The sequence below is a fragment of the Prinia subflava genome, chromosome 12, assembly GCF_021018805.1.
Source record: "Prinia subflava isolate CZ2003 ecotype Zambia chromosome 12, Cam_Psub_1.2, whole genome shotgun sequence".
NCBI classification, from domain to species: Eukaryota; Metazoa; Chordata; class Aves; order Passeriformes; family Cisticolidae; genus Prinia; species Prinia subflava.
In genome coordinates, this window is record NC_086258.1 from 8728938 (window position 1) to 8756856 (window position 27919).

General features: G+C 54.3%; 2 protein-coding genes across 4 annotated transcripts in view; one reads left to right on the plus strand and one right to left on the minus strand.

Annotated features, from left to right (window-relative positions):
- The first annotated feature begins 135 nt into the window (after positions 1–135).
- On the plus strand, positions 136–1921 carry DNLZ (DNL-type zinc finger). Its single transcript, XM_063408909.1, has 3 exons — positions 136–473; positions 885–1024; positions 1581–1921. Exons 1-3 carry the CDS (start codon positions 138–140, stop codon positions 1744–1746), a joined length of 642 nt encoding a protein of 213 aa, XP_063264979.1. The 5' UTR covers positions 136–137; the 3' UTR covers positions 1747–1921.
- A 1826-nt stretch (positions 1922–3747) lies between these two features.
- Positions 3748–27919, minus strand: part of GPSM1 (G protein signaling modulator 1) — a 68525-nt gene continuing 44353 nt past the window's right edge. Inside the window, exons 1-4 of one of the 3 annotated variants that reach the window (XM_063408905.1) lie at positions 21291–21387; positions 9203–9362; positions 6897–7105; positions 3748–6795 (exon numbers count right to left, since the gene is read on the minus strand). In XM_063408905.1, the coding sequence (XP_063264975.1) occupies positions 6610–6795; positions 6897–7105; positions 9203–9362; positions 21291–21341 (606 nt within the window). In that variant the 5' untranslated portion in view covers positions 21342–21387 and the 3' untranslated portion in view covers positions 3748–6609. Of the gene's footprint in view, positions 6796–6896; positions 7106–9202; positions 9363–11620; positions 13665–21290; positions 21388–26752; positions 26933–27919 lie in introns of those variants that run through there. The other 2 variants (XM_063408904.1, XM_063408903.1) reach the window with 2 other exon arrangements.

Here is a 27919-nt window from a genome sequence, read left to right on the forward strand (position 1 = left end):
GTGCTACAGTGACACTATGGTGTGGCTCTGACGTCCCCCTCGCTCAATAAACAGGTTTAAATATCTCCGTGTGAGGCAGGGCGGGGCTGAGCTGCTGCTTTATTACGCTTTAACGAAGGGCATCGCCCGACACCCTCATGGCCGCCGCCCGCTCCCAACATGGCCGCCCGTGCCTCAGGGCCGGCCCCGCGCGCGTGCGCGGTGCGATGCGGCGCGCGCTGAGGGCGCTGCTCCGGCTGCCGCCGCCATGGCGGCCCCGCCGCCCCCCGCCCGGCCTGAGGGGCCCGGCCCGCACCGCCCCGCCGCCTCTCTGCGCTCCTGCCCGCCTGCTCTGCACCGTCCGGGGACAATTCTGGGGCCCGGCCCGCCCGCTCTGCACCGTCCACGGACAGCTCTGCGGCCCGGCCCGCTCGCTCTGCACCGCCCCGGAGCAGCCGACGGCCACGCACTATCGCCTGGTGTACACCTGCAAGGTGGGCGTGGGGCCGGGGGGCTCTGAGGGAACCTCAGAGTGGCTGAGGGGCTCCTGGTGTAGCTGTTTTCGTAATTTTAAACTTGCAAAGACTAATTCAGAGTGGAAGAGCCCTCTGGAGGTTTCAGGTCCGAGCACCGTGTTGGAGAAGGCGGTTCGGGGTCTTGTGAGTATCTCTGAGGTGGAGATCCCATAGCCACTGTGGATCCTCATTAGGGAGGCATAGAAAGCAGTAAAAGCTCTCTCAGCCTTTGTGTTTCGGGCTGAGCTCACAACATCGTAACATGATGGAGCAGATTTGGGCTAGTTAGAGGTGAGGGAGGGAAGACACTTTTAATGGCAAAAAATTTTTTCTCTTAAAAGTCCCAGGAGCTGCAGTTACCGTGCTCAGCAAACCCACTTTGCTTTTCAGGTGTGCCAGACCCGCTCAGCCAAATCCATCTCTAAGGCCGCCTACCACCGAGGGGTGGTGATCGTGACATGTCCCGGCTGCGGGAACCACCACGTTATCGCCGATAACCTGGGCTGGTTCTCCGACCTGGAGGGAAAGAGGTGAGTGTGCCTGCAGGATCCTCCTCCTCCCTGCTCTCAGGTGCAGCTTCCTGAGCTGATACCTTGTTTCAGTGGTTTTTTTTTTAATGTGGCTGATACTAAAAACAAAGTTTCATGCATTTAATTAAAACACACGGACTCTGTTTTCAGTCACTATAATTTGAGTGTCACTGCCTAGGATCCAAATAAATTGGTGTGAAGCTGCAGCAGAAGCTGTGGGATACACAGGGGATCCTTAGTGGTGCCAGCAGGTGATTTACTGTTTCCCTCAGGCTTTATCACTTCACTGCTGGGTTTCTTTGGATGTTTCAAGTGTGTAGATTGATCTGCTGTGGAATTCCAGTGATTTCTAACTTCCTTTAAAAGCTTCTGTTTAGCTGTAATTGCTAAATTATTGATCCTGCTGGATGCAAGTAGTCCCAGAAGGTTTGGGTTGTTTTCTGTGGTTAATTTTGGGTGGTTTTCATGGTGATGCACCTGCAATTCCCTGCACAGTGTCAGAGCCAGTGTGGGCCTTTGCTGTGGTGTCACTGATGCTTCTCAAATCACTGTGCAGGAATATCGAGGAGATCCTGGCAGCCAAAGGGGAGAAGGTGAGACGTGTGGCTGGTGAGGAAGCCCTGGAACTGCTGCTGGAAAGCTCTGCAGAGCCCCAAGGTCAGCTGGCAGAGGGGGACAGCAGGGAAGCCCCCCCAGATCCTGGCAGCAAGGGACACACCTGACACCAGGGATTGTGGCCTGTGGGACAGATGTGGCACATGAGATTGTGGCCTGTGGGACAGACCTGCCACGTGGGATTTGGATCATTCTGCTTGTGGCGAGAGACCCTTCACCTTCATTCCCTGGTTTCAACTGTCTGTTTTTAAAATAAACTCGAGTGTTGGGTTTTCTCTGTTTTGTGTGTTTGCCTTGCGTAGTTTTGCCTTTGATCAAGCTGATGTCTTTAGAGATGGTGTTGGTATTTTTCCTGGTACTCGTTCTGCTGATTTTCAGGCATTTTTCAGTGCCCCAGCACTTTGTTCCCTGCTGAGAAGGCAGCCAAAAATTCTTTGTCTATGTGTGTTTGACCTAGGGAGGTGCAGCTGGAGCTGGAGGTTTTAGGGATGCTCAGGTGTGGCAACTGAGGAGAGGGTGCAGTTGATACCACCTGAGGGATGGGTCCCAAAATTCTAAAGCCAAAATGACCTGTAGGAGAGTCAGATCACCTGCTCTTAATGCAGTCAAATGCTGCTTTTATCTGTTCTTTTGACATCTTGCAGAGTTTTGTTTCTGTGCCCCTTGTGTCAGGGTGGAAAGTTTTGTATTTTGATCCCACTCGAGCTCCAGCAAGGGGGTTTTACAACTCCTTGTTGGTGAGGGGGAGTGAAGGCAAAATTAATAGCTGTGGAGCATGGTGGAGAGAAGTAGAGGACCTGGAAAGTTGTCTTGGCAGATATTGAGGGGCTTATTAGTGCTACTGCAGTATGTTAAGATTAGTTAGAAATTTAAAAAGCAATAAATGACAGATGTAGGAGTTTGTCAGCACGCAGCTCTCAGGCAGTGGTGCATCAGGCACTGAGGTGATAGTGCTGTGCTTTGTTAGGGCTTGATTCCTCTGCACAGTGGAATAGCTGCTTTCTTGGGATTTTGAGGTTGCAATCAAAGACTAATTCAGTTTGGAAGAGCCTTCTGGAAGATTCCAGTCCAATCGGCTCATCAGAGGAGGATATTCAGGACCTTGTGTGTCTCTATGGATCCTCCTCATCACTGAGCCACAGAAAGCAGTAAAACCTCTCTCAGCCTTTATGTCTTGGACTGAACCAACCCAGTTCTCTCAGCCAGGCACCTCCAGGTGCTTGTGGTGCTTCATCAACCAAGGATTCAGTGAGGGCATTGCAGGCACTAATGAATTTCCTCCATCTGGAGCGTTCATAACAATTTTATTTGTGTTGCATTTTAAGTGTCGGGTCAGAGCAGCAGGAAAGTTGTCATGTTCCTGTGGGTGTGTCAGTGCAGGGTGATGAAACAGGGGCAGGAGCTTCATCAGCCAGCCCAGATCCTGGTGAGATCCAGCTCTCCCTGAAACAGCAGCTGCGGGAGTAACCCGGGATTGACAAAACAGAATTTTGCATCTCAGAGCACTGCTGTGTTCTTCTCCTGAGCTGGGCTGCTGGTACCTATTAGCACTGCTGGAGAAGTGTTTGTTTTATTACCTTTAATCTGAAAATCAGCATTCTGCTTCCATGGTGCTGATACCTTTGATGGGGTGGAACAGAGCAGCTGTTGCAGGATCTGTGTTGCCTTGGAAACAACTCATTTACAATCTGGCTTTTTTATACTGTTTTCCTTACCTTTCTTACCTGTTACTAGGTCCCAGCTACAGGAAGGTGGTGGCAATTTTTGCTGTGTTATAATAAAAAATGTAGCAAAATCTATGTTGGCTGTTCCTAGAATTTAGTGTTTCCTTGTCCAGTGCCCTCTGTCACCAGGTGCTCTTTGGGGGCAGGACAGAGACAGGTCCTTGTGCCCTGGGGTTGCCTCTGCAGCCCTGAGCAGGGAGGGTGGCAGTTCTTGCTGAAAGTTCAGGCCAACATCAGGGAAGGGAATTTGCACATAATACAAAAAGATTTGCTGCTGAGAGATTGCAGGTAAAAACCCCGAATTTTTTGCTCCCTTTTGAAGCTGTTTTTTCTGAAAAATGTGTCATGAGGCAGTGTGTTTGCTTTGGAAAGGGGGCACAGGTAAGCACACGGATTTGCTTTAGCCAAAGGCAGGGAGTGAGGAGAAGCTGAGTGCCTTTCTCCAGGCCTGACATCAGCCCTGTATTGTGAGTGCCTCTGGGTGCTTGTGTACAGCCGGGTAGGAGAAGGCAGGATCTCGTGTTTCTGCTGGATTTTTAGGGTTCTTCATCAAGAGGACCTGCCCTGCACTGGGGACAGCCCTGCTCCCGGCAGCTCACAGCAGCAGCAGCGCTGCACGGGCCGGCAATCCCGCGGCTCTCCAGCGGATGTCAGCATCGCAGAGCTCTTCCCGACCCGGGAACGAGAGGAGGACGCCACACAGCAGCTGCCACTGCAGGCTGCTCCGGACACTCAGGGGTAACCAGTCCCTTCTGCTCAGGAGCTCAGAACGAGCCTGTGCTGCTCAGGATGGAGACAGGAGGTGAGGCACCATCACTCACTCCCTGGGAATCTGAGCCTCTGCACACCTGAGGGCACAGCTCTGTCCCCAGGTCACACAGAGCTGCTGTGCCCAGGCATCCAGAGGTGTGAGAACACCTGAGGAGAACAAGCTGGTGGCTCTTTATTAATCTTTGAGCAGGGCTGGCAGTGGCCAGCACAAATGAGCCAGGCAAGGGTTTGTCCTCACAGGGCTCAGGATCCAAACTGCTGCTCCCAGGCCGCCTTCCAGCCCAGTCCTGCCCATGGCTGCTGTGCTGGAATGAGCTGGTGCTGCTGCTTTGTGTCTGCTCCCAGGGCTGGTGCCAGGGCTGTGCCCAGCACTCCCTGCCCTTGTCCCGTGGCTCTGGGGAACAACCCAGCTTTGGGCCAGGCGCCGGGGCGGCACCGAGACCGGGCAGAGCCAGGCAGGGCCTGAAAGGAACAGCTCAGCCTCTCCTCAGCCTTTTCCCAGCCATGCAGGGCTGCTCTGTCTGCCCTGTTGTCCTGGAAACTTCTGGGCAGGGAATTCTCAGGGCTTTGTGCCTTCCCTCCACGGCCACATCCATGCTGGGATGGTGGTGGCTGCCAAGAGCCCCATGTGCTCACAGTGTAAAGCAATGTGGAGGTGGGTGCACAACACTTTTCTTAGCACATGTGGTGGTGTCTGTTACCAGAGACCACCATTCAGCCCCTTCCCTATTCCAGAGGGCCAGGATTAGCCCTGCTGTCAGCCAGGAAATAATGGAAATGAGTATTTGCACTGAAGCTTAGACACAAATATTTATTAAGCACAATCCCCCCCACCCCTTTCCCCTTGAGCTGTATTCATTTCTAATATATTAATCCATTTGGCAGATTATTTTTTAGAAAAAAAAAAACAAGTACCTGTGGGTTGGAAATTCCCCATTAAAATGACATTAGCAAATGCACATGTAAAAAATAAATAAGCTCATACATTCAAGTATATGGCAAATAATACCTCAATAATACCTCTGAAAGCTTAATGGTCAGGTTCCAGTTCACCACCCAGCTAAGAGCTGCACAGGCCTGAGCCTGCAGCAGGTCAGGTCATCATCATCATCATCATCATCATCATCAATGTTTTCCTCTTTTACAAGGCAGGGGATGGGCAGCTCCTCCTCTGCCCTCTCCAGAGCTCTGCCCAGCCCCAGGAGGGAGCCCCAGCCTCGGCCAAGCAGCAGGTGAGTGCTCCCAGGTAGCAGGTAAACTGCAGCTACCACTCCACATGGTCAGTGCAGGCAGGGTAAATGCCCCGTGAGCAGCATCACTGGTCTAAAAATATCTCCCTGCTGGTCGGGAATGTTTCCATCAAACGCATTTCAAATCAGAAGTGAGGATTTATTCTCTGCTTCGGCACAACTCGGCGCTGCAGTTTCTGAAGTCCAGCAGAGTCTCTGGTCAAGCAAAGGAAAAAGACTTCACCTCTTCAAGTCAGGTCTCTGCTCCCTCCTCCAGCTTTTCCAGCTGGTCCAAAAGGGGAAGGAATGACAGTAAATGTGAGTTCCCAGCCAGCCCCCCAGGCTGGGGCTCTGCTGAGGCTCCAGTGGCTGGAGACAGGGGGGCAGAACCAGAATGTCTCACTGGGAGCAGCTCAGGCTGGTCTGGGGAGAAACGAGAGGAGGGAAAGGCCATTGGCCCAAGCTGCTGTTGGACACAGAAGGAAGAAGGGACGAGCCATGGGCAGAAAGCTTTGCTGGCTGTTGAGGCAGGGCCCTGTCACACACAGGTTCTGTCTTGGACACCCTCACATTGGCTCATTGGCACCAGGAGCTGTCCCTGTTTGCCGTGGGCTGATGAACACTTGGGCAGAGACCTCTTTCCTCCTTTCCCCTGCTCAGGAGGTCCTGCAGGGCTGCAGCTGGAAGAAGAGAATGTCCAGGGCTCTCCAGAGAGTCCTCAGCAAACCTAAAATACACTCAGGTGTGTGGGACCACGATGCAGCTGGGGCGGAGTAAGGTTTAAAGGACTTGGGCTCTTTTCTCCTGTAGAAGGAACAAAGCTGAGCAATATGTTCCAGAGAAGAATCCAGAACCATTTGTGTCAGGGAAGACAGAAGGACTTCAAAATGGAAAAGGTTCTTCCCTTTCCCTGTTTAAATAAAAGTGTTGTGGAAATAAAAGACATCAAGACTGGAGTTAACTACCCCCTGTGGGCTCCTCCAAGTCCCTGGGGTTTTAGGTGATCAACAAGGGGCTGCTAAAGTCTTCCAGGTGCTGTGCCCTGTGGCCCAGTATCCTAAAAAACCCCTTATTTAAAAATTGTCCCCCATCCATTGGGCTCTCCCATAGGAACACGATGGAGGTGCAGCTCCCAGGACAAGACTGGCAGCACAGGAACACTCAGACTTGAAACCACCTACTCTGTTTTTCCTTTTTAAAAAACAAAATAAAGCTGAAACAACCCCCCCAGACCAAAGCCCAGTTCTTAGCTGGAACCAGGTCTCTGCTGCTCCTCCTCCTCCTCCTGGGCTGAGGCCAAATCCACACGCTGCTCGTCCATGCGTTTGGCCTGGACACGCTGGATGAGGCTGAAAAAGTCTTCATCAGGCATGGTGGGGCCACGGGGGATGGAGTCTGGGGGGGCACAGCGCTGGTCATCGATCCTGGAGGACTGCAGGGGAGAGAGGGGCGTTAGGGCAGGGCCAGCACAGCTCCGCCGTGGAGCAGGGGGCTGGAGCAGACGTGTCAGAGCTGCCCAGCCCTGTGCCGTACCTGACACTTCATGAGCATGTTGAAGAACTCGTCCCCGGGCTCCTGGGCGTCCCCCTCCACACGCAGGTGGCCCAGGTTGTTGTGGGTTATCCGCAGGCCAGGCAGGTTGCCCACGTTGGCACGTTGGTCATCCAGGCGCCTGCTCTGGGAGCTGGCGATGAGGTCGAAGAACTCCTCTGTCTGTGGAGATGCCATCAGGGTGGACTGTGCTGGGGGAGAGGAAGAACACGGCAGGGTCACTGCTCTGCCTGCCCTGCCTGAGCTGCTGAGCCCAGATCCCCTGCCCCAGACTCCTCTCCACCCCACACAAACCCAGCAGGCAGCAGTGGGGAATCAGGAATCGATAACGCAGAACCTCACACACCCACGTTGCACGGCTGGGTCCCCTGCGGGGCTCAGCCAGCTCCTGGAGGCCACCAAAGGTGCCACCTCCGCCCAGGAGACCCAGTAGCACCACCTGTGTGTGATCCCTGCTGTTTCCAGCACTGCTGCTTCCACTCTGGCTTCCACCTGAACCAAGAGGCACAGGCAGAGCTGGGCAATTACAGGTGAGCAGAGTTCCTGATGGCCCCTGTGGCTGTGACAGGCACCCACACTGTCCCAAGAGCTGGGAATAATTGCAGACAGGCCATCAGCAAAGCCCAGGCCTGGCTGAGCCTCTCACCTGGCAGCACCTTCCCAGGACCCCAGAAATCCTGTTTGCTCAAGGAGAGGCACTGCCAAGGTGAGTTCAGCTGTCACGGACTGCGGGACCTGCGTCAGCACCAGCAAAACACTCCTGGGCTCTGCTTCTTCTCAACCCACACAGCAGAGCCTGGGCCGTGCTGGGTCCCAGTCCAGAACCAGTCCATCCATCCAGCACTGACCCTTTGCAAACTCCTCTGGGCAGCGCTCCCTGGCAGGACCCTGCTGGCTCCTGCAGCTGCTGAGGAGGGAAAGACTCCCAGACAGCAGACACTGCACTCAGGCAGGGACCAGCAAAGGAAAACTGAGAAATCCAGCCCAAGTGGTGTTACTTTCCCTGAGCACAAAGCACTGGAGCAGAGCCCGCTCCGAGCCTCCCGACACAAGTCCTAAGAGCCCCAGCTCATGGAGCTGCAGAAACACAAGAAAATCTCGGTGCTGACGCAGGGATGAGTTTCCTCCCCTTCAGCTAACAAAGAATCCTCAAAAATAACACGTCCAAAAGGCTCAGAGCCCAAATGAGCCAAACAGAATGTGGGGCTGCTCGTGCATTCTTTATAAAGCTTCACATTTTCAACCCCATCTCCTAAATTACACAGCTGTTACAGCCAAATGCACTTGTGTGTCAGAAATACATCCTTGACAAAGCAACGCTCATTTCCACCTTATTTTTAGATGATAAAAACCCTCTCACCTCACAGCCAACCTGCCTTCCTGCCAAAACCTGACCTTCTCTGCTTCAGCCCCTGCCCTGGCACATGCTCCTTGTGCTGCAGCTCTGGGAGCAGGGACAGGGGTCTTCTCTCCCATTTGCACTTTGTATTCACTTGGAAACTGATGATGAACAAATCCATCAGGTTAAATAACTGGTTTGAGCCCTTTGTGCTGGTGATTAAGCGTGTGAGGCTGATCCGTGCATTTCGGAGCTTCTCCCCAGCTTGGGTTAAACAAAGGCCCTGAACACTGAAAAAGCCACGAAACCCAAGTGCAAACACAGCCCTGCCTGCCCTATTTGTCAGGCGCCTTCCTCAATTTATTCATGTCCTTCCTAGGGCTGAGTTGTTTGCCTGAGCAGCTTCCCACTGTTTATCCATCCTTCTGGCTCCTCTGTCCTCACACAGCACCTCTCACCACCGCATCCAAGAACAGTACAAAATCCAGAAGTTTTTCCCTCCATGGCAACGTTATTACAAAAACTGGCAATATTTTAACTTGCCTGAGAAAGCCTGACCTGGACCCTGCGTGTCCCAGACCCCAGGTTCTCACAAAGCTCCCTCAGCAATCACCATCATCATCTTCCTCCTGGAGGTACTAGAAAAATCCTTGTGCCAACCTCCCCGTTCAGAATCCAAGACTGAACTGAAAAAATCCAAGTGTATGTTGCATTTCTCTCGCTAATTTACTCTCCAAACCTTAGCTCACATTCTCCAGCCTTTCCCTCAGCAACCATTTCCATAAGAATGCTTTTTCCTTCCTTAAATACTGACTGAGACTGCCAAGGAACTGCTAAAGTTCAGCGAGCTGAGGGAAAACATCACGGGACGCGCACGGCAACAGCTGGGCACGCCGCGGGAGCAGCGTCACTCCCACAGGATCAGAACTGGGAATGCATCAGTGCTCACATATCCGCTCTCCCAGGGCAGGGACCCGCGTGGCAGCTGCCTCCGCAGCCTCGGCAGGGCACTCCTCCAGCGGGCAGCGCTGATCATCCATCCGGTTGCTCTGGAACTTGCTCAACAGGTCAAAGAAGCATTCCTCGTCCGAAGGAGTCCGGTTGATTTTCTGGGAAGAGAGAGGAGAGTCTGAGTCAGAACACCCCAAATACGTCCCTGAAACAAATTGATCCATCCAGTGCAGCCTAGGGTACAGCCGTGCCCTCTCCTGGTCTGTCCAGGGGCTGGCTCCTGGCTGTGCCCTGGGTGTGGAGCCTGCTGGGTCTCTGCTCCTTGGTCCCTCTGACCCCAGAGGCTCCGGGCACTGCCACAGCCCAAACCCGAGCCCGGCACACGGATGCAGCCGCTGTCGCTGCAGAGCAGCCAGAGAAACCTGGAGGCTGAATGGGAAAGAGGGGAAAGGAGACAGCATTCACCCTGGCACTGCTCCGAGGGAGCTTCTGGGCTGGAAAGGGCTGGGCTCAGAGCAGGATGAGGGAACCGTGCAGCCACCCCGGCTGAAGAGCTGCCCTGTGCCCAGCCAGGGCTCAGCCCAAGCTCAGCGTTTGCTTTTTCCACCAGTTAAATCCAACCTTCCCAAGCCACTGCCCCTCACACCCCAATGCTTCCCCTGTGTCCTCAGCACAGCACTTGTAGCAGCCACCCAGCTGAAAATGCCACAAAATTACAGATTTTCAGGACAACAGCTCTTGCACAAGAGTCTCAAATGAGCACCTTGCACTGGACAGGGATATATTTAAGTTGTGCTGCAGGAAGCTCGCGTTGGAGGCAGCCTCTCCAAGCCACTTCCAGCAGGGAGAGGGGCTGTGTGTCCTGATCTGGAGCAGACAGAGCAGCAGGAACGACAGATCCTTCCAAGGAGTCGCTTGGAATGGGAGATAAAATTAGCCAGTGATAAGAGGGGCATCTGTCAGGCTTGGGGATATTCCCTACACACCAAGCTGGTCCCACCAGTTGCTGGGAAAAAAAAAAGCCACAACAAAAAGCAACCAAAACCTCCTAGAACTGGGTCTATCTGAGCTATTTTCTAGCAGAGGCCAGTCTGGGAAGGGGCACTGGGTCCCTCCTGAGGGGCTGCACATTCTACCAGAGAGATGCAGAGGGCACAGCCAGACTTTTCAGTGGAGCAAGGGATTACCTTGTCTGCTGATGAAGCCAAATCCCTCTCCCAGCTCTGCTGGTGGCCATCTGGGCAGCCTGGGAGCCCTCCCAATCCCACCAGAGCTCTTCCCCACGGCAGGGACAGACAAAGCCCTTCAAGGGAGCTCTGCAGTGGGGAGAGACTTGTGCTGACAGGGTTAAAGCCACAAGTTGGATTGGGTAAATGAAGGAAAACAATTTTCCTGTATGCTAAGCGAAGCAGATGAGATGCACTCAGCTTCTATTTAGGGCAGCGTCAAAATTAGCAGCGGGCCAGAGAGGAACATTGGCAATGTGGGAGCTGATCAGGGAGGGGAAAAACCCCTCTCACCTCCTGCCTGCCACGTGCTGATCCACTAATGGAGCCACAGCTCCAATGGACCCTCTGAACCACCAATAGTTGCACCTCAGAAACCAAAGCTGGCTTGGGCTTGAACTGAGGGTGAACTACATCTCTCACAGCTCTGCTATGTTGGGTTGTGTGACCCAAATTTCAGGGTAGAGGAGGAAACCGGTTCATTCACACCGAGCCTCCCTCCCGCTGTTCCACGACTGCACGGAGTAAATCAGAGCAGTCCTGGATCCAGGGAGGAGTCCCAGCTTGCAGGAGCAGCCTGGCAGTGCCTGGCCAGAGCCCCCAGCTCAGAGTTCCCCCTCCACAGACATCAAATCCTGCAGAGACCCTGCTGTTCAGGGTGTCAGGACCCTCCCAATGCACCTGGCAGAGAAAAGGATGCTCTGAATCAGTAGGAAAAGCACACGGAGGTGTGGGACAGGGCTGGCTGTGTGCCACCTCCCAGTGGCACCCGAGGGGCAGGAGGGCACTGCCCGTGGGCTATGTTAGTGCTGACAGGGCTGTGCCAGCCCGGGATGGCCCACGGGCAGCCTCAGGGCACAAGGCTCCCTCGAACCAAACCCTGCCCCAGGCTTGAACTTCTCTAATTAAAATGCCCAAATACGACAAGGCTGGGCTCCTTCCCTGCCAGGCTGCTCCCAGCCCCGAGGCAGGAGCTGCCAGGGCAGATGGAGGTGTGATCACACCCTGGGGCTTGGCCATCTGCTCTGAGCTGTGCTCGCCCAGGGCCTTGGCTCTGCCAGGGTCAGGGGCTTCCCGGGAGCCAGGGCATCCCCTCATGGGGCTGAGCAACAGCCCTGCCACAGCACAGCCACATCCCCAAATGCTCCTGGGCACCAGCTTCGCTTTCCAGCCCCAAAACCCCTTCTCACCTCATGGCCGGTGTCTCTGTCTGCCCTCATCCCTCCTCCTCTGCCTCCAGCACTGCAACTGCCCAAATTCTGCCAACTGTCACCTTCCTGTGGCAGCCAGACGCCGTCACAAAGAGTAAAACCAACCCCATCTGCAGGGGGCAGAGGGACCCAGGGGCTGCTGGCACTGTAGAGATCTCCCCGGGGCAGATTTGGCTGCAAACCCGCTTGCCCTTGGCACGGGAACAGAGACACTCCCACCTCAGCCCACACAGGGACAAGGACAAGTGTGGAGCCTCTGCTCCTGCTCCCTGACCTTGGGCAGGACAGGTCTGGCACCATCCCAAGCAGGTGGAGGTCCCACTTATGGGGTCAGAGCTTTGTTCACATTTTCTGAGTGCTGGGGACAGGACTCCCTCTCCTCACACAGGCCACTGGAAGGCATCCAGGCTTTTGCACACATTCCCTTGCTGGTGGAGGAACAGGCTGTTTAACCTGCCTGGGTGGATTCAGGATGTGTAAAACCACAGCCAAGGTGTAGAAAAGGCAGCAAAAAGCAGCTGCAGAGAGTGACAGGCGCCTGCTCTGCCACTGTCCCCTCTCCCTGTAGGCTGGGACCAGCTCAGGAGCCCCAAGCCAAGGTCATTACACCCCATGGAGAAGCACAAATCCACCCATTTTCCTCTCTGATAAACTCTCACACTAAATAAAATCTGTCACAGTTTTGGGCTGGGAAGGTCCTGGGCTGCCCAGCTCTGTCCCAGAGGTGCAGGACATGGAGCAGCATCTCCTGTGGAAATCCCTCAGTCTGACCACTCCAAAGGTACAGGTGAGGCCAAGGCTGGAGCAATCCCAGGCAAGGCAAAACAAAGTCAGAACTGACTCCTAAGCCTCACACCCCTTGGCCATTTTCACCCGGATTCAGGAAAGCCATTAAACAAAGGCAGAAAGCTTCTTTGCAAGAACTAAACCACTTCCCAGCGCCCAACACCTGAGGCCACAGCCCACAAATGCACTGCAGAGCTTCCACCTTGGACCCACTGCCCACCTGGGACTCTGCAGAGAACCTCTCTCGGACACATTCCCACTGCCAAGCCTCATCCTGGGATCAGCACCCTGTTCCCATCTCTCTGTGGCACCTGAGAAACCCAGACCCCCAGCCAGCCCCAGCTGTGCCCCCGCTACACCAACATCTGCTGCCAGAGATCCCCTCAAGCCAACGCTCTGGTGGTGGCTTCTCCCACAGCTTCCTCTGCCCCCACAGCAGCTCGGGATGCAGATCTTCAGACAGCGCCGCTGAGCCCCTCTAAAGCCTGTTAAATCCCCTCTGGGACAGAGCCCCAGAGGTCCCCAAACACCACAGCAGGTATTTCTGTGCTGGCCAAGTCGTGGCACACCCCTCAGCGATTCCACGGTCACCCAAACCTGGGTGGAACGTTCCTTTCGAAGGGATCTTTGCCCACCAAACCAAACCACAGACACCCAAGAGTCACCCAAAGGGCCAAACCTTGTCCCTCTGTCAGACCAGCTTCTCTCACAGCTGGTGTCCCCAGGGCAGTGACCTGCCTTTGGTTCCCCTCCTGTCCTCCAGGGATCCTTACAGACCTGACCCAATGCAGGATCAAGGGCTCTCGCTCCGGCTTTGTCCAGCCCTCCCAGGGGACAGCTGATGGGACCTGCAGGTGATGGACCCTGGTGGGTCTGGCACAGCAGATCCAGCTCAGGAGCTGCTCCCTGAAGGTGTCTGACGAGTGCCCAGGGCAGGGATGAGCGAGGACAGCAGTGGGTTCAGGGGTAACACAGCAGTTCTCAGTCACCCCTCAGAGCGCGCTGCCTCGGCACCTAAACGTGCCCACCACAATTCCACCTTATTTCAGGAAGGACACAACCTGGAGATGGAGTGACCTGACCATGTCCCACAGTAACAGAGCAGGGACAGGACCCAGCAATCAGTCCCCAGGAGCAAATTCCTCCCTGTGGACAGTCCTTAGAAATCTGTGCCCCTGCCCAAGCAGGCGCTTTACCTGCCCCAGGTGCAGCAGTTACCCATTGCCACACATCTGTGCCCCCGTGCCCTGCCCTGTCTGCCTGTCCCAGCCTGTCACCGCTCCTTACCTCTGCTATTTTCAAGGCAGCCAACCTCCAAAAGTCCAGGCAGGAGCAGGGCTGGTGCTGCTGGTGACCACCGGTGCCAGGAGCACCTGATCCAGGGCTGTGTCAGTCCCCTGCACACGGCTTTTCTTTATCCTGCACCACCCCACACCTCACCCCGGTGAATTCACTGAGGGAGCTGCACCTCTGGCACGGCCACAGCCTCAAACCCCAAAAACATCAGGCACTGAACTTCCCAAGCTCACCTGGAGAAAGGAACCGAGGGGGAGGTTTGCAGAGAGGCAAGCGGGGGCTGCAGGAGAGGAGTGGAAGGAAATCCCTGGCTGAAATCCACAGCCTGTTTTACCAGGAGATGAAATACCTGGAGAATCGTCCCTGTGCTCCAGTGTGGGGCTGTCCCTGTCCCCAGCCACCAGCTCCTCGGCTGGAGTCTCCACTCCTCGTCAGCTTCAGAGGCAGCAGAGCTGTAAAACTCGCCCGGTCTTTGCTCAGGACACCACTTCCCTTTCCGTGCCCATCCCCTGGCGCTGCTGCCACGCTGGTGACAGAGTGACAGACACTCCGTGTCCACACCCTGAGCACGGCCGGGCTCAGGGACCCCCCGGCCCCCCTCTGCTGTGAGACACAGCACACCCGCAGCAGCCCCAGCACCGCTGCAGCTGCAACAATATTATTAACAAAAAGTTCACACCGGGGCTACCTGAAAACTTTAAACCCGCGAGCACACACGGCACATCCCAGCCCGAGTGAATCCTCCGCGTCTCCGCATCCACCTCCTCCTGCTCCTCCCGATCCAGCCTCTCATTTTTTCAGAGAAAAAAGAAAACACAAACAAGCCCCGAGTTTCCCTCACTGACCTCAGCAGGCGGCTCTTCCCCGGGCTCCGGCTCTCACATGTCCGCGGGCAGGAGCGCTGCGGGCGCGGGATGCGGGCGCGGGATGCTCCGGCTGCCCGGGGCTCCGCCGAGCGGAGCGGGCTCTGCGCGGAGCGATGTGCAGAGAATGTCGCGATGTGCAGAGAATGTCGCCGGCTCCAGTGACCCGCTGGGTGCGAGCCGAGGCTTAAAGCGACAGCCCCGCTGCCACCTCCTCCCGGAGCCGCTCCGTGCCCTGGCACAACGCGGGGGGGGGCTCCGGAGAGGGCTCCTCTCTCCCTCACCTCGCTGCCACGATCCTCCCGTTATTAGATGATGCTCTTAAACACACAGTGCAGCTACGTGAATATTTAGCTTTCCTTCCACCTCCTCACCTCCCACCCGCCACACTCACTTTACCTTAAAAATAGATTGGGATCGATTCTCCCAAACTACATCTGCAAACACGCTCGGCTCCGCAGGCACAGGCACCGCGGCAGCAAACGCTCTGTGCACGCACAGACACACTCTGATCGTTTGGATTTAAAGCACCAAAATACTGAAGGACCATTTTTAGCTCCTGATAGTCCTCCTGCTCCTTGTATTATTAGATATGTGTGGTTTTTTTGTCCTATTGCAAGAGCCGAGGCTGCTCAGCCATAAGCATCTCTTGATTTAAATGTAACACCGCTCGACAGAGGGGAATTTCTAATTGCAACAGGGTTTTAAACAGGGAAAGATGGAAATGCCACGCAGCAGCCAAAGAGCTGCTCTTACCTCATGTCTGTGAAATGGGAATTACATGAAATGGGGCACTGGGAAGAACAGCACTTTTCCAAAGGGGCAAAATGGGGACAGAGCCCCACTGGCACTCCCAGCTCTCTGTCCACACTTGTCCTTCATTCTCATTTTTCACTGGAGAAGTAGGAAATGTCTTTAAGCTGAACAAAAAATGCAGCTTTGGGGAACTGCCCGTGCTATTCCACACCAGTAAATTAATTTCTAGGAGTCACACAGTAATTTCCAGAGAAAGATGGAAACTGTGTGGGACCTGAGATCAGGACTCCTGGCTCGGTACCTGGCTGAAGAGGAAAAGAAGGGTTGAGGGAGGGCAGGGCACAGGCACAGCTCCTGTGAGCTCAGTGCTGGTGCTGCAGCCCCCTTCCCACTGGGGCTGGGCTCAGGGGATCCCATGGATGGAGAGGAACAGGGAATGAACCCTGATCTGAAGAGCTGAGCAGCCTTTGGAGAGCTCTGAAAGGGGGAATCTGCAGCTGGCATAGGGGGAAATGCAGAAAATGGGTGTAACAGAGGGACAGAGCCCACACAGAGGAGGTCGGCGCTTGGAACAACATAAGGAAATGACATTTTCCCTCTGAGTTTAGGATGCAGTGAAGAATAAGGAGTGAGACATCTGTGATCTGCAGAGACACAACCTACAACGTCAGGTTGGAGCTCAGGGAGCTGAGCATGCCCTGGGCACACGTGTGCCCTGCACTGTGCTGTGCCCAGCCCCTGGCACAGCCCATCCACACCCTGCCCAGGATGTGCACACGCTTCCCTTGGAGCATGAAATTATCACCCTCACTTGGACTGTTTTCAAAGATTTTTTTTTTCCCTTTAAACAACTCGCCCACTCATCCCTATAAACGCCGGTGCTAAAAGCTGGTTCTGTTGTTAAGATTTCAAATAACTCGGGTTTTATTGTTCCAAACAAAATCTAAATAACTCACCCACACTCCCTCCTTCCGAAATACAGTAAGTGCTGACCTGTTGGGACCGTGCCCTGCTGCCACACACGGCTCAGACACAGGCCTGAGGCTCAGCAGAAGGTGACAATATCATTTCTGATTGCATTTGGAGGGAGCCCCGGGGGTGTCTGGCTGAAGTGTTACTGCCACCTCTGCTGCTTGCAGTGCTGATCTGACTGTCTGGAAGCTGCTGCTGCCACCACGACCAGATTGGGCCACTTTGTGCCACAAGCACATTAATACAGGATTTACACTTTTTCCTCAGCTACACAACAACCTGTCCTGAAATCACAGGTCAGTCCAGTCCTCACCGCTGAGACCAGTGGGAATTACTCCTGGTTTCTCTAGGCATTCAAACAGTCCTCTGCAGTTAATGTAGCAACTTTTCCACGTGGATTTTGACAGCATTTACCAGGCTGGATTTCCCTGGCACTTAACAGAAACACACCAGCCTGGATTTGGCACTTGGAGCTTATTTTACTAAATAAGGACACAGGGTAGAAGCATTCTCATTCTAGGTCAGTGTCTGCAGAAGATAAGTGGCTACAAAGGTCAGTCTGGCCCACCAAAAACCTGGGGGATCCCTTAAACACCAAAACTGGCAGTGAACCTGAACTGCTGTTTGGAACAACTCAGCTTGGAGGTGCATGACAACAAGCAGTCAGTTTTTGGGGTGTAGCTCTCCCCAGGGCTGTGGTACCTGGCTGTGCACACCAACACACACCCAAGCAGCAAAACACAGGGGTCTGGGTTTGGCCACAGCTCATTGCAGTGATTGACTCTGCTCTTGCAGAGGGGTGGAACCAGGACCCTGCTCAGCCGTGGAGTCTCAGCTGAGCAGCACTAATTTGCTAAACTGAAATAACTCTGTTGCTTGAAAGGGTATAACCCATATTCCCAATTAATTAGCACAAGGTTAATATGTAGAGCACTTTCTCTATCCACCTCCCCGCTCTGAGCCCCACAGAGCAGGGCAGGTGAGCTCCTCTTTGGTGATGGAGACAGTGCAAAGGTGCAGCTGCAGAGATGCCCTGCTCTCCCCATCCCCTGCACTCCCTGGCTCCTCACATTAGAACCTCCTGACAGTTTGCTTTGAAAACGCTCTGCAAAAAAAGCCTGCTCGTCTCTGGATTGCCAAAACTGTGCTGCTTTCTTGAATCAGACTTTTTATTTAGACACCTACTTGCTCTGAGCACAGCGAGGTTTGAAGAAGGAGCTGAGCAGATGCAGCACCTTCCTCAGGGGTGCTGGGGATGGGGGAAGTTGTGGAGCTGTGCACACCCTTCCACATCAGCACCCATAACAGATCCAGCCTGCACATAAACACCCCTCGCTCAGCAAACGCCCAGATCTTAATTATTATTTACTCACACCCCAGCAGTGCCTGAAGGCCGCGTTCGAGATCAAGGCCTTGTTGTGCAAGGCACCCCACAAAACACGAAATCCTGGCCCTGCTGGGGCAGAGAGGGTTCCTGGGGCTGGTACCTGTGGGTTTGCCACTGCAGCCACGTCTGTCTGACCTGCTCAGGAGAGTTGAAACAGGCAGGACAAAAATCACACAAAGGCAGGAGCAGCTTCTCCTATCAGCCAAAAGCATCTCCTGCCCTGGTACCTGCTGCTGCAGAGGGCAGGGTGAAACTACACAAACTACACCCAGTTTGGGGTTTGCTCCACATGACAGTGCCCAGGGAACACTGGGATTCAGGTGGCTTTAGATACAGGTAAAAAATCCTCCTGGGACTTTCCTGCACCCAGGCACAGGCAGTGCCCAGGCCCTGCCGGCTCTCCAGACAGAGCTGCATCGATTGCTCTGCAGGGAGCTGGAACCTCCCCTGGGGCACAAACAGCACGATCCAGGATGGAAAATGGGATCCATGGGATGGTTTGGGGCCCTGCTGGAATTGCACATCTCCCCAGGGGAGCCTCTCCAGCCATCCCTGCACTCGGAGCACTTCACTGGGCTGGGCTCTGCCAGGGCTCCTGGGGCCACACAGGGAATGAGGGGCTCTGAAAAACCATTATTTGGGTTTTTTTAGATTAATTGGTGTTAACTGCCTAGGGAGGCTTAAAAATAGCACCGCTAATGGGAAATGTGGATGCTGAAGGTGATGTGTGAGCAGAGGCCACGTTAACCTGACACAGGCTGTGCACAGCCTGCAGCCAAAAACCACAGACTCCTCCTGTCCAGGGACCCCTTCTGTCCAGGGACACCTTCTATCCAGCTGGGAATTGCTGCCTGCACCTCTAATTCTGCCACCCTCAGCTGCCTTCACACTCACCTGGGCACAGGAGAACCCTCCTGCTGCCACGGCAGGTTTTATCAGGAGAGCTCCATGAAACAGCCCTTAAACCTTCCTGTGATTTATGGATTCCCATCCTCCTCCTGCAGCCATGGGGACCCTCAGCCAGCTCCCAGGGAGCCTCAGTTTCCTGCACCCTAAGTAGAGGTGCAAGGACAGCTCAGGGAGACCCCAAACCCTCTGCTCATCCCAAGGTCACCCTCAATCCAAAGGAGAGGATTGCATTGATGGGATCCATCCAAAAGCAGTGACATCAGGAACAACCTGTCCCCTGAGGAGGTCACTGCCTCCTTGAACCCTCCTCTCTGACCACAAACTCCAGGGATGGAGCTGCTGGTGCCAGTGGAGGCAGCAGGGTGGCCTCTGGGCAGGATGCCCCAGGAGCTGCTCTCTGGGGATGATTTGGCCTCCCCAAAGCTGGGCAATTACAGCCAAAACCCAAACCTGCCCCAAGGCCGTGCTGTGTTTGTGTCCTCTGGGGGAGCCTCCAGCTGTGCCCAGCAGCTGAGAACAGCCACAATCAAAGATAAGGCTCAGACAGAACTGGGCTGGTTCTACAGCTCTGTCCTTCAGTGAAACCCAGCAAACATAACATTAGCATGCACTTCCTGGTTTAAAATATAATTTACATAAAGAGAAACACAAGTTATTGGTCCAGAAAGGATTCTTTAGGTAGCCCCAGCAAGCACAGCCAGACCATGATCCCTTCCCAGCACAGGGATCTGCTGGATCCATCCATGCCAGACCCCACCAGCCACAGCTGGGAGCTCGGGGATGGTTGGCAGGAAAATCAAACACAGCCCCTTTGTCATTTGGTGACCCCCTTGTCACCCCAGCTGCAGGGATTCGAGCCCAGTTAGACTGATTTACATCCAAAGAGAACCTGGGCTAGGATATTTTTTAAGCTCTCCTGCCATGTGAAGTTTAATAAATGCCAGAGGCCAGAACTGTGAAGGTACAAAGTGCCCCAGGCATGATAGAGACCCAAGAAAGGAATGAAAAGTTCTAGATTTTGAGAGAAATCAAACATTTGGAGGTTTATCACTCTGGGTTTGGCTTCAGTTCATCCTTCTTTTTTTTTTTTTTCAGAGCTGTTCTCTTTAAAGTGACAGTTTCTAGGAAATGGTGAGTGTAACATCTCTCTTACTGTCTCATCCCACTTGATGGCTGACAGTTTGCCGGGAGAAAAGGTTGTGCAAGGAGCAAAGCAGACCTCAATTATGGCTTCAAAGTGCCAGTAACTGCAAACTCATTTACAGTGAGTCAAGGGGAGAAGAATGGATTTGGAGGGCTTGGCTTGTCACCTCCAGCCTGGGTCATTGACCCTCAGACCTCCAACACGAGTCTGCTAGGTGACCTTGGACAACCAGCTCGGTTTTTACCTCCTTCCTAAAGCAGATTCCTCTGGTAAGAGGCTCTTTCTTACAATTTCCTAGCTCCAGAGCTGGCCTCCTCATGGAACCAGTTAAGGATGGAATATGAAGCCCCTGATCCTCAATCTGAGGGATCAGAGAAACATCCAGACCCTGGGTGTCCTTGGTGTCACCCCTGCAGATGCCAGGGCTCTGATGCCCTCCTGCACGTGGCACAGCCCGGGGTTCTTCCCCCTGTGCGTGGCTGATGCACAGGCACAGGCTTGTACAAATCCTGCCTCCCATGCACACAGCTCAGCTTTGATCCACAGCCTGACCTCAGCCTGGGAGGAGGGAAAAGCAGGGGAAACACAGAAAGAGGTGTGCAAACAACAGCAAAATCCTAAAGGCAGGGAGATCAGGGACACCGGTCCCTGCAGCCTGTACAGACACTGCCCTGCCCCAGGGAGCTCAGGGAGGTTTCCTGCCCTCTCAGGAAGGGTCATTCCTGCGTTCAGTCCCGTGGATCTGCCCCTCAGGAAGGGCCATTCCCAAGTTCAACCCCCCAGGCACGACACTCGCCTGCAGCAGAGCCAGCTCTGCCCTGCCTCCCTCTCACTCACACAGGCTCATTGGATAATTACAGAGAAAACCAAGGCAAATCCCAATTTTAATGCCATTATAAAACAGAGAGGGGGAATTCATTACCTGGCAGCTGTTAATATTCAAGGAAGAAAACTGATAATTTGCCTCTGAGGCAACGAATGCAGCAGAGGCAGCACAAGCCAGAGAACGCTGCTGCCTCCCCCCACCATCTCCGTGCAGCCACTTTTTGCAGAGGTTTTCTAACCCCACGTTTGTTTCCCTGCCTCCCATTACCAAAGTCCCACTGAATAATTACTGCCAGGGCTCTGCAGAACTCGTGAGAGCCTTGGCTCTGGCTCTGCTGCACCTCCAAGGTTTGGGAGAGCAGCTTTTACACCTCTCCTGGCTTGTGCAGCATCTGTGCAAGAAGCCCACCTGAGCCAGAGAACAGGAGGTAAAAGAAGGATCTTACAGCTTAACAAAGAGACTCAGAGAGAAAGACAGGTCAGACAATGTAAAATGACTCTGGGGAGACACCCCTGACTGCTTCTCCCAACAGCCCAGATCCCTGAAGAGCCTCTCCATACCTGTCAGGCTCGAGCTCTCCAGGTTTTCCTGCACATCCTGCCTCCAGCTAGGAAACAGCACAGCCTCCCTGCCCCGAGCACTCTGCAAGGTCCCACCAGCTGAACAGGAAGATAAAGCACTCCAAGAACAAGCCACAGCTCCGTGTTTACCTGCTCACTTCCAAGAGGACTGACACCACCACAGCAGCCTCCAGGTGTCATAGGAACAGTCTTAAATTTAGCAGCAGCTGCCTTTCTTCTCTCCCTGGCTCTGGCTTCTCCCTTCCTCTCCACTCCCTGGCTCTCAGAGCACGTTTACACCAGAAAGTCTGACCAGCACTAATGGCATAATTATAGCCCTGGAGCTGAGCAAACGTGGAGGCTGTGGGGGGAAGGAGGGTGTGCTTTGCACTGCCCCTGTGTTGTGGGATTCACACAGCAGGGAGATGAAGCAGGGACCCACCTGGTGTTAAAACAGAGGGGAGGTGCACAGGAACCACAGAACAGCAAAGGCTGCCTGGTGTAAACGCCAGGTTCCAGCTCCAGAGGGAATTGGGGAAGCATCAATCTCCCCTCAAACAAGACAAGGCAACCAGGGAAATGATGCTGTGGGGCCAGAACCCCTGGAACTGATCCATCCCTGCAGCCCAGCATCCATCCAGCCCATGGTGCAGCTCCCAGGGGAGTCACAGGGGTGGATGGGGACACCTGACAGCCAAGAGCTGCCTGGACAACCCCGGACTCAGCAGGGACAGGCAGGATCCTCTGGGTCTGCTCCCTGCCACTGACCCTCAGAGGGTCACCCATGAGCATCCTGCAACCCAACAATCCCCTGATAAATCCTGAGACAGAAAAGAACTCTGGCAACTTGCCTCTGGGGCGGGGATGTATGACCTACAAAAAAAATTCCTTTCTTTTATGGCTTCTCACTGTAATCATAAAGAAGGCCTTATAAAAACATTCGTCCCAGGCAATGTTTGGCGATGCAGAGTGCTTGAAAATCGTTCAGTGTCTAAATACATCAGCAACCCATCCCTGCAAGTCGTCACTGCAATCAGACACAGCTCCTCTTTCTCCTGACTATAAATGGGCCTGGCTGAGGACAGGGTAGGGACAGGTCTGGAGAGTGAGGAATCCTCCCTGGGAAGGGAAGAGTCCAGAGGATCAGGACCATCTCCAGAGCACAGATCCAGAGAGAGCTGGGTTTGATCCTTGTCTCACCCCATGGGTTTTACTCCAGTTATTGGACCTTGACACAATAAAGTGTTTTAGCCCTTGAACTCTGGCTCATGCTCAGCCCCAGCCACCTCAAAGATCTCTGACCTTAAACACAGGCCCAGAATTGGGGCAGGTCCCCAGGAAATCCTTTCCAGAATACACAGCCCCTTTCTTCTGTGGGCCCTCTCCTTTTTGCACAGAGGAGAGTGAGGGACACAATCTCTGATATTTCTAAAGTGTTAGAAAAATCCCATCCTTCCAGTAACCTTCAAAAAAAATAACCTCCTAAAAGACATCTGCTCCCAAGTCAAACCCAAGCTGGAACATTCTGACCTTCACCACAGTGGAGAGAGGGGTTAAATTTACGAGCAAGCCTTTGATGTCTGCAAGCTTCATGTAGTACAAAACCTCTGCTTTGATGTTCCTTCTAAGAGAGAGGAAACTCAGAAGGTGTGCACTGCACGAGTCCCAGGGAGGGATTTGGATGTGGCTGCCCACACCTGCAGGCACAGGGACAGAGCTTTAATGCAGCCACTTTTGCTGCAACAGAGCAAAAACGTGACCAAAAGCACCTCACCCTCGTCAGCCTCTCCCAGAACAAATCCTCTTTTGCTGTGAAGAGCCAGGCACAGCCCTGAGCTCCCCATGGGGGCTGCACACCTGGGCTCAGGTGAGCACCACCCTGTCCTGCCCATCCCCAGACCTGGCAGGGGTCTCCTCCTAGCGACCACCAGCCACGGCTGGGACATTCCCCCACTTCAGGGGGTCCTGGAAGGGTAAGGAAGCCCCTCTCAGCCCCAGCAGGGCCATGAGCATCACATTCCACAGCAGCCTCTTGCACGGCCCTGGCAGGAAGGTTGAGGCACAGGGGGGACCTGCCACGCTCTCCTACCTTCCGCAGCACCTGGGCCATGGCTTCTCCCATCCAGCCCAGCATCCCCACGGCTCTCCCCGCACGCTGAGCCCTCCTCTCAGGGCCCGACAGAGCTGCCAGGAGGGACAGGCTCCTCTCCATCCCCTGCTCACTCCACTTTGCCCTGCCTCCCCTCCGCCGCCTCCTCCCATGGGGAGTTTCCCAGCAGCTCGGTAATTAGCAGCATCATCACCCATGCTAATAACAACCACCACCGGCTCCTGCCATCCCAAGCTCAAACAACTTTACAGCCATCATCACACGCCTCTGTAACCCCCCCGGGGGAGGCAGGCGAGCAGCATTACCCCATCACACCGCGGGGAAGAGGGAGCAAACAACAGCCAGGGGATGGGTGGTGAATGCAGGAGCTCTGAGTCAGCCCCTGCACATCCCCACCCTGGATGTCCCCCCTGCACCTCCCTGTCCTGGGTGTCCCCCCTGCACCTCCCTGTCCTGGATGTCCCCCCTGCATCGCCCCACCCTGGATGTCCCCCCTGCACCTCCCTGTCCTGGGTGTCCCCCCTGCACCTCCCTGTCCTGGATGTCCCCCCTGCACCTCCCCACCCTGGATGTCCCCCCTGCACCTCCCCGTCCTGGATGTCCCCCCTGCACCTCCTCGTCCTGGATGTCCCCCCTGCACCTCCCCGTCCTGGATGTCCCCCCTGCACCTCCCCACCCTGGATGTCCCCCCTGCACCTCCCCACCCTGGATGTCCCCCCTGCACCTCCCCACCCTGGATGTCCCCCCTGCACCTCCCCGTCCTGGATGTCCCCCCTGCACCTCCCCATTCTGGATGTCCCCCCTGCACCTCTCCACCCTGGATGTCCCCCCTGCACCTCCCTGTCCTGGATGTCCCCCTGCACCTCCCCGTCCTGGATGTCCCCCCTGCACCTCCCCGTCCTGGATGTCCCCCCTGCACCTCCCCGTCCTGGATGTCCCCCCTGCACCTCCCCACCCTGGATGTCCCCCCTGCACCTCCCTGTCCTGGGTGTCCCCCCTGCACCTCCCCACCCTGGATGTCCCCCCTGCACCTCCCCACCCTGGATGTCCCCCCTGCACCTCCCCACCCTGGATGTCCCCCTGCACCTCCCCACCCTGGATGTCCCCGGCTGCAGGAGCCCCTCGGGACGGAGGGCAGGGCTGTGCTGCCAGCAGGACTCACCCACAGGTCACACTTCTAGACCTGGGAGTCCTTGGATGGGTTTTTTCCTGCTCACAGTCTGGGTTCTCCTCCGCCATGGGATTGTGGCAGCCCAGAAAAGCACCTCAGATCAACCTTTAGGGATCACCTCTAATTAAGGACTCACCGTTTACCAAAGGGTTAAAGAGAATTTTTGCTTTTTTCCTTGCAAAATGAGGAATCTGTTGTCTGAACAGCCTGACCAGGAAAAGCTTCCCTCCCGTTCAGGTGGGGTTTGGTGCCTTTGATTACAAAGGCTGCCATGGATGCAATTGCAGCTTTGCAGCTCCCCTGTGACAGCAGAACACAGTGGGGTTGCTCTGCTCATGGCAAAACCCACAGTTCTTTAAACACTCTGAGGTCTGGCCCGTGCTGCAGAGCCAGCCTGGCAGAGCTGCCAGCTGGGAGCACCAGAGCTCCCCTGAGGTGACCCCTCCGTGCCCCCAGAGCCACCAGAGAGCCCTCTGGGCTGTCCCCAAACCCCACCTGAGCTGCCAAGGGCTCACCAGCGGGTGGCAAAGCCCCACGGGGCCTTTTTTCACACACAGCCCGTGGATCCACAGCTCCACTCCTAAGGAATGCTTTTCCCAGCTCCCGATGGAGCGTGGCTTTTGTTTGGTCTCTGGCTGAATGTCTGAGTTAAAAATACAAGGCTATTTCTGGCAGAAGTGGGTTTTTTTTCCTCTCTTTCTATTGCCTTGTGTGCCCCCATGCTGCTGTCTCCTCTCTGGCTCAGATGAGCTTTGTTTTCCTTCTCAATGGTCATGTTTGCACCGGTGAGCTGCAGGAAATGTTTTTTCCCAGCAGAGCATTTCCATGAGCACTGTTGAGAGCAAAGAATGAGCTCAGACAAGTCCAGAAAAACAAAACAGAAAACCCAGTTGGTGCAAAAATTCAGTCTCCAGTGGGCAGAGAACTGAAAATCAGAAATGTCTGTGGTAAAAAAGGGATGTGTCCATGCACTCAGGTATAGCAGGATGTGTTCTCCCCATGATCTACAGATGAGGAAGAAAGGACTCAGAGCCAGAAACACCTTCAAGCATCCCCACTCCACAGCCAGGCTTCATCCCAAGCTCTGCAGCTCCGACTCTTTCTTAGCCAGCATGAAAATATTTAATTTCGCTTTTTCTTAAATGCCACGGAAAAAAAAAAGAAAAATAGGCCTCTCTTCTCTGGTTTGGATTTATTCCATCTGGAATCACTGCGTGATCACAGAGCTGTGATAGTGTGTTAGAGACTCAGTGTAAAGCAAAAACCTAAATACTTCCAAGCACCCATGAGATCATTGATCTTTCCTGTTACGCTTCGTCTCTCCTGGCAACAAGCTGAGGATTTGGGGCTTTCTCACTTGAGATCACTGGGTTCAAACACCTCCAAGCCCCCTCCCACCATCCAGAAACGTGCCATCGTTGTGGGTGTGAGCCCTGCTTCCAGGGCTGGGAACAAACCCAGCACAGCTGCAGGAAAGCTCCCCAGTATTTGTGTTCGCCATGTGTCACAACAAACATCAACACAAGAGGAAGGGAACGGCCCAAACCAGCAGAACTGTCAGGTTAAAAACAGCAAAAAGGCATCTGGGGAGCTTCCCAGGACATGGATCCTCACCAGCCTCCAGGGAATCATGCACAGACTGATCAGAGCTCCTCACACAGGAGCAGGAACCTGGAAATCACCAACATCAGGGCCAGCTCTGGAGGAAATGAGCTCTGTGTGTGCTGCTTCCAAAGGAGAGCTCCTGGGTGATGATTTCTGCCATCTCTGGTGAATCCTGAGACACCACTGTGCACACATTGACCCTCAGTGTGATCAGAACACGAGGAGAACATCTACAGCCCCACATTTGAGCTTCTGGTCGCTCACCAAAGACCTGGGAGAGGCTCTGGTGTTTGAAGGCACCAATCCCACTCCTCATGAGCCCCAGGAGCTGATCAATTCGAGCTCCACAAAGCCCCCAGACTGCTGTGCTTTTCTGGGATTCAAGGCATCACAAAGTCCTGACAATCCTAAACTCAGCTAAGTTCAGCTCCAGACTCCTGTCCCTCAAGAGAGGGTTATAAATTAGAAGGTTATATTGAGGGCAAACCCCTCACAGACCAGTTTGTGATGGAGACTGCTACCACTGCTCTGCTAAAAGGATGCTGAGGCTCCAAAAAGCAAAAGGATTTGCCCCCAGAGCCAACAGAGCACAGCTACAGCCTCTGTTTTCCAGCCCAAAGTCCCCACTGCCACCCCCACATCCGGCTGGAAATGAGGTGAAAACAAACAAGAGAAACTCCCAGATCAGCACTAGAGATTAAAATCATCTTAAAATCATCTTCCTACCGACTGTGGCACCTGGACTCGGACCTCCCCAGCATCCAGGGGGGAGGCACTGGAGCCCTGGGCTTTCCTCTCCGAGCTGGATTGGTGCTCCCGGTATTTCTTCGTTCTCCCAGGTAACGACAAGAACTCCTTTCCTGAGATCTTCAGCTCTCCCACGTGGTGGCTGTCCCCATTCTGGTCCTTGGGAAAGCAAGAAAGAGTCACTGCAGCGATTGCCTGGCTCAGGTTTTCGTGGAGCTCTCTTGGCTCCTGCCCACAGAGCAGGGGAAGCCACAGAAATGTGGGGCTTGTGCCCAGTGCTCCCACAGAAACACAGGATTGTCACCCCTCTGTGGGGAACAGAGGTGACAGAGATCCCAAACAGGAATAGTGAGAACAAAGGAGAGATTAATTGCCCTGTTGATGGCACCAGCACAGCCAGGCCAGTGTCCACATCTTAAAGAGCAGCCACGTGAACATAAATGAGACCTGGGGAGTGCCTTGGTTGGAGCCCTCACGGTGCTCAGTGCATGACAACAGGAGATGACTCAATTACAGCACGTAAGAACCTTCAGGGGCAAAGCCAGCGTGTGAGAAAGAGGTTTTAGTCTGGTACACAAAGGAACAGACAAGAGGCTGGGAGGTAAAACCAGAGCAGATCAAATGGAGGAGTAAGAGACACACTGGAGAGGGCAGGGTGAGCAGGGAGCAGCGTTCCTGCAATGTGCTGGAGCTTCAGAACCAAGGTGAGCATTGCCTGTGCCCCAGTGTTGCCCAGAACACAAAATCAACAACACAGAGGCAGAGGTCTTCAGTGAAAGCTGCTCCCCACCAAAAAGGTGCCAGCCTGTTTATTTCTTTTCCATTTATAATTTTGTGGGTCTGGTAGCAGATTGGTTTCTGGGGTTACTACCCCTTCACCCCACTGGCCAGACCAGCTGTCAACCAACATTATTTTCAGGCTGGAAATATGTAAGCAAAGGACAGTGAACAAAAACAAGAAAGGTTGTTTGTGTTCCAAAGTGTGAGAAAGTGAAAAACTGACCCTTAATATTGCACAGTAACTAAAGAACTGACTCCATCTTACAAGCAAGTAGAAGGCTTTAAAAAAATCTCAGAAAAACCAGGGCAACACCCCAACACACAGCTCTGTGCAGAGGCACGGGGCAGCAGCTCCTGGCAGTGTGG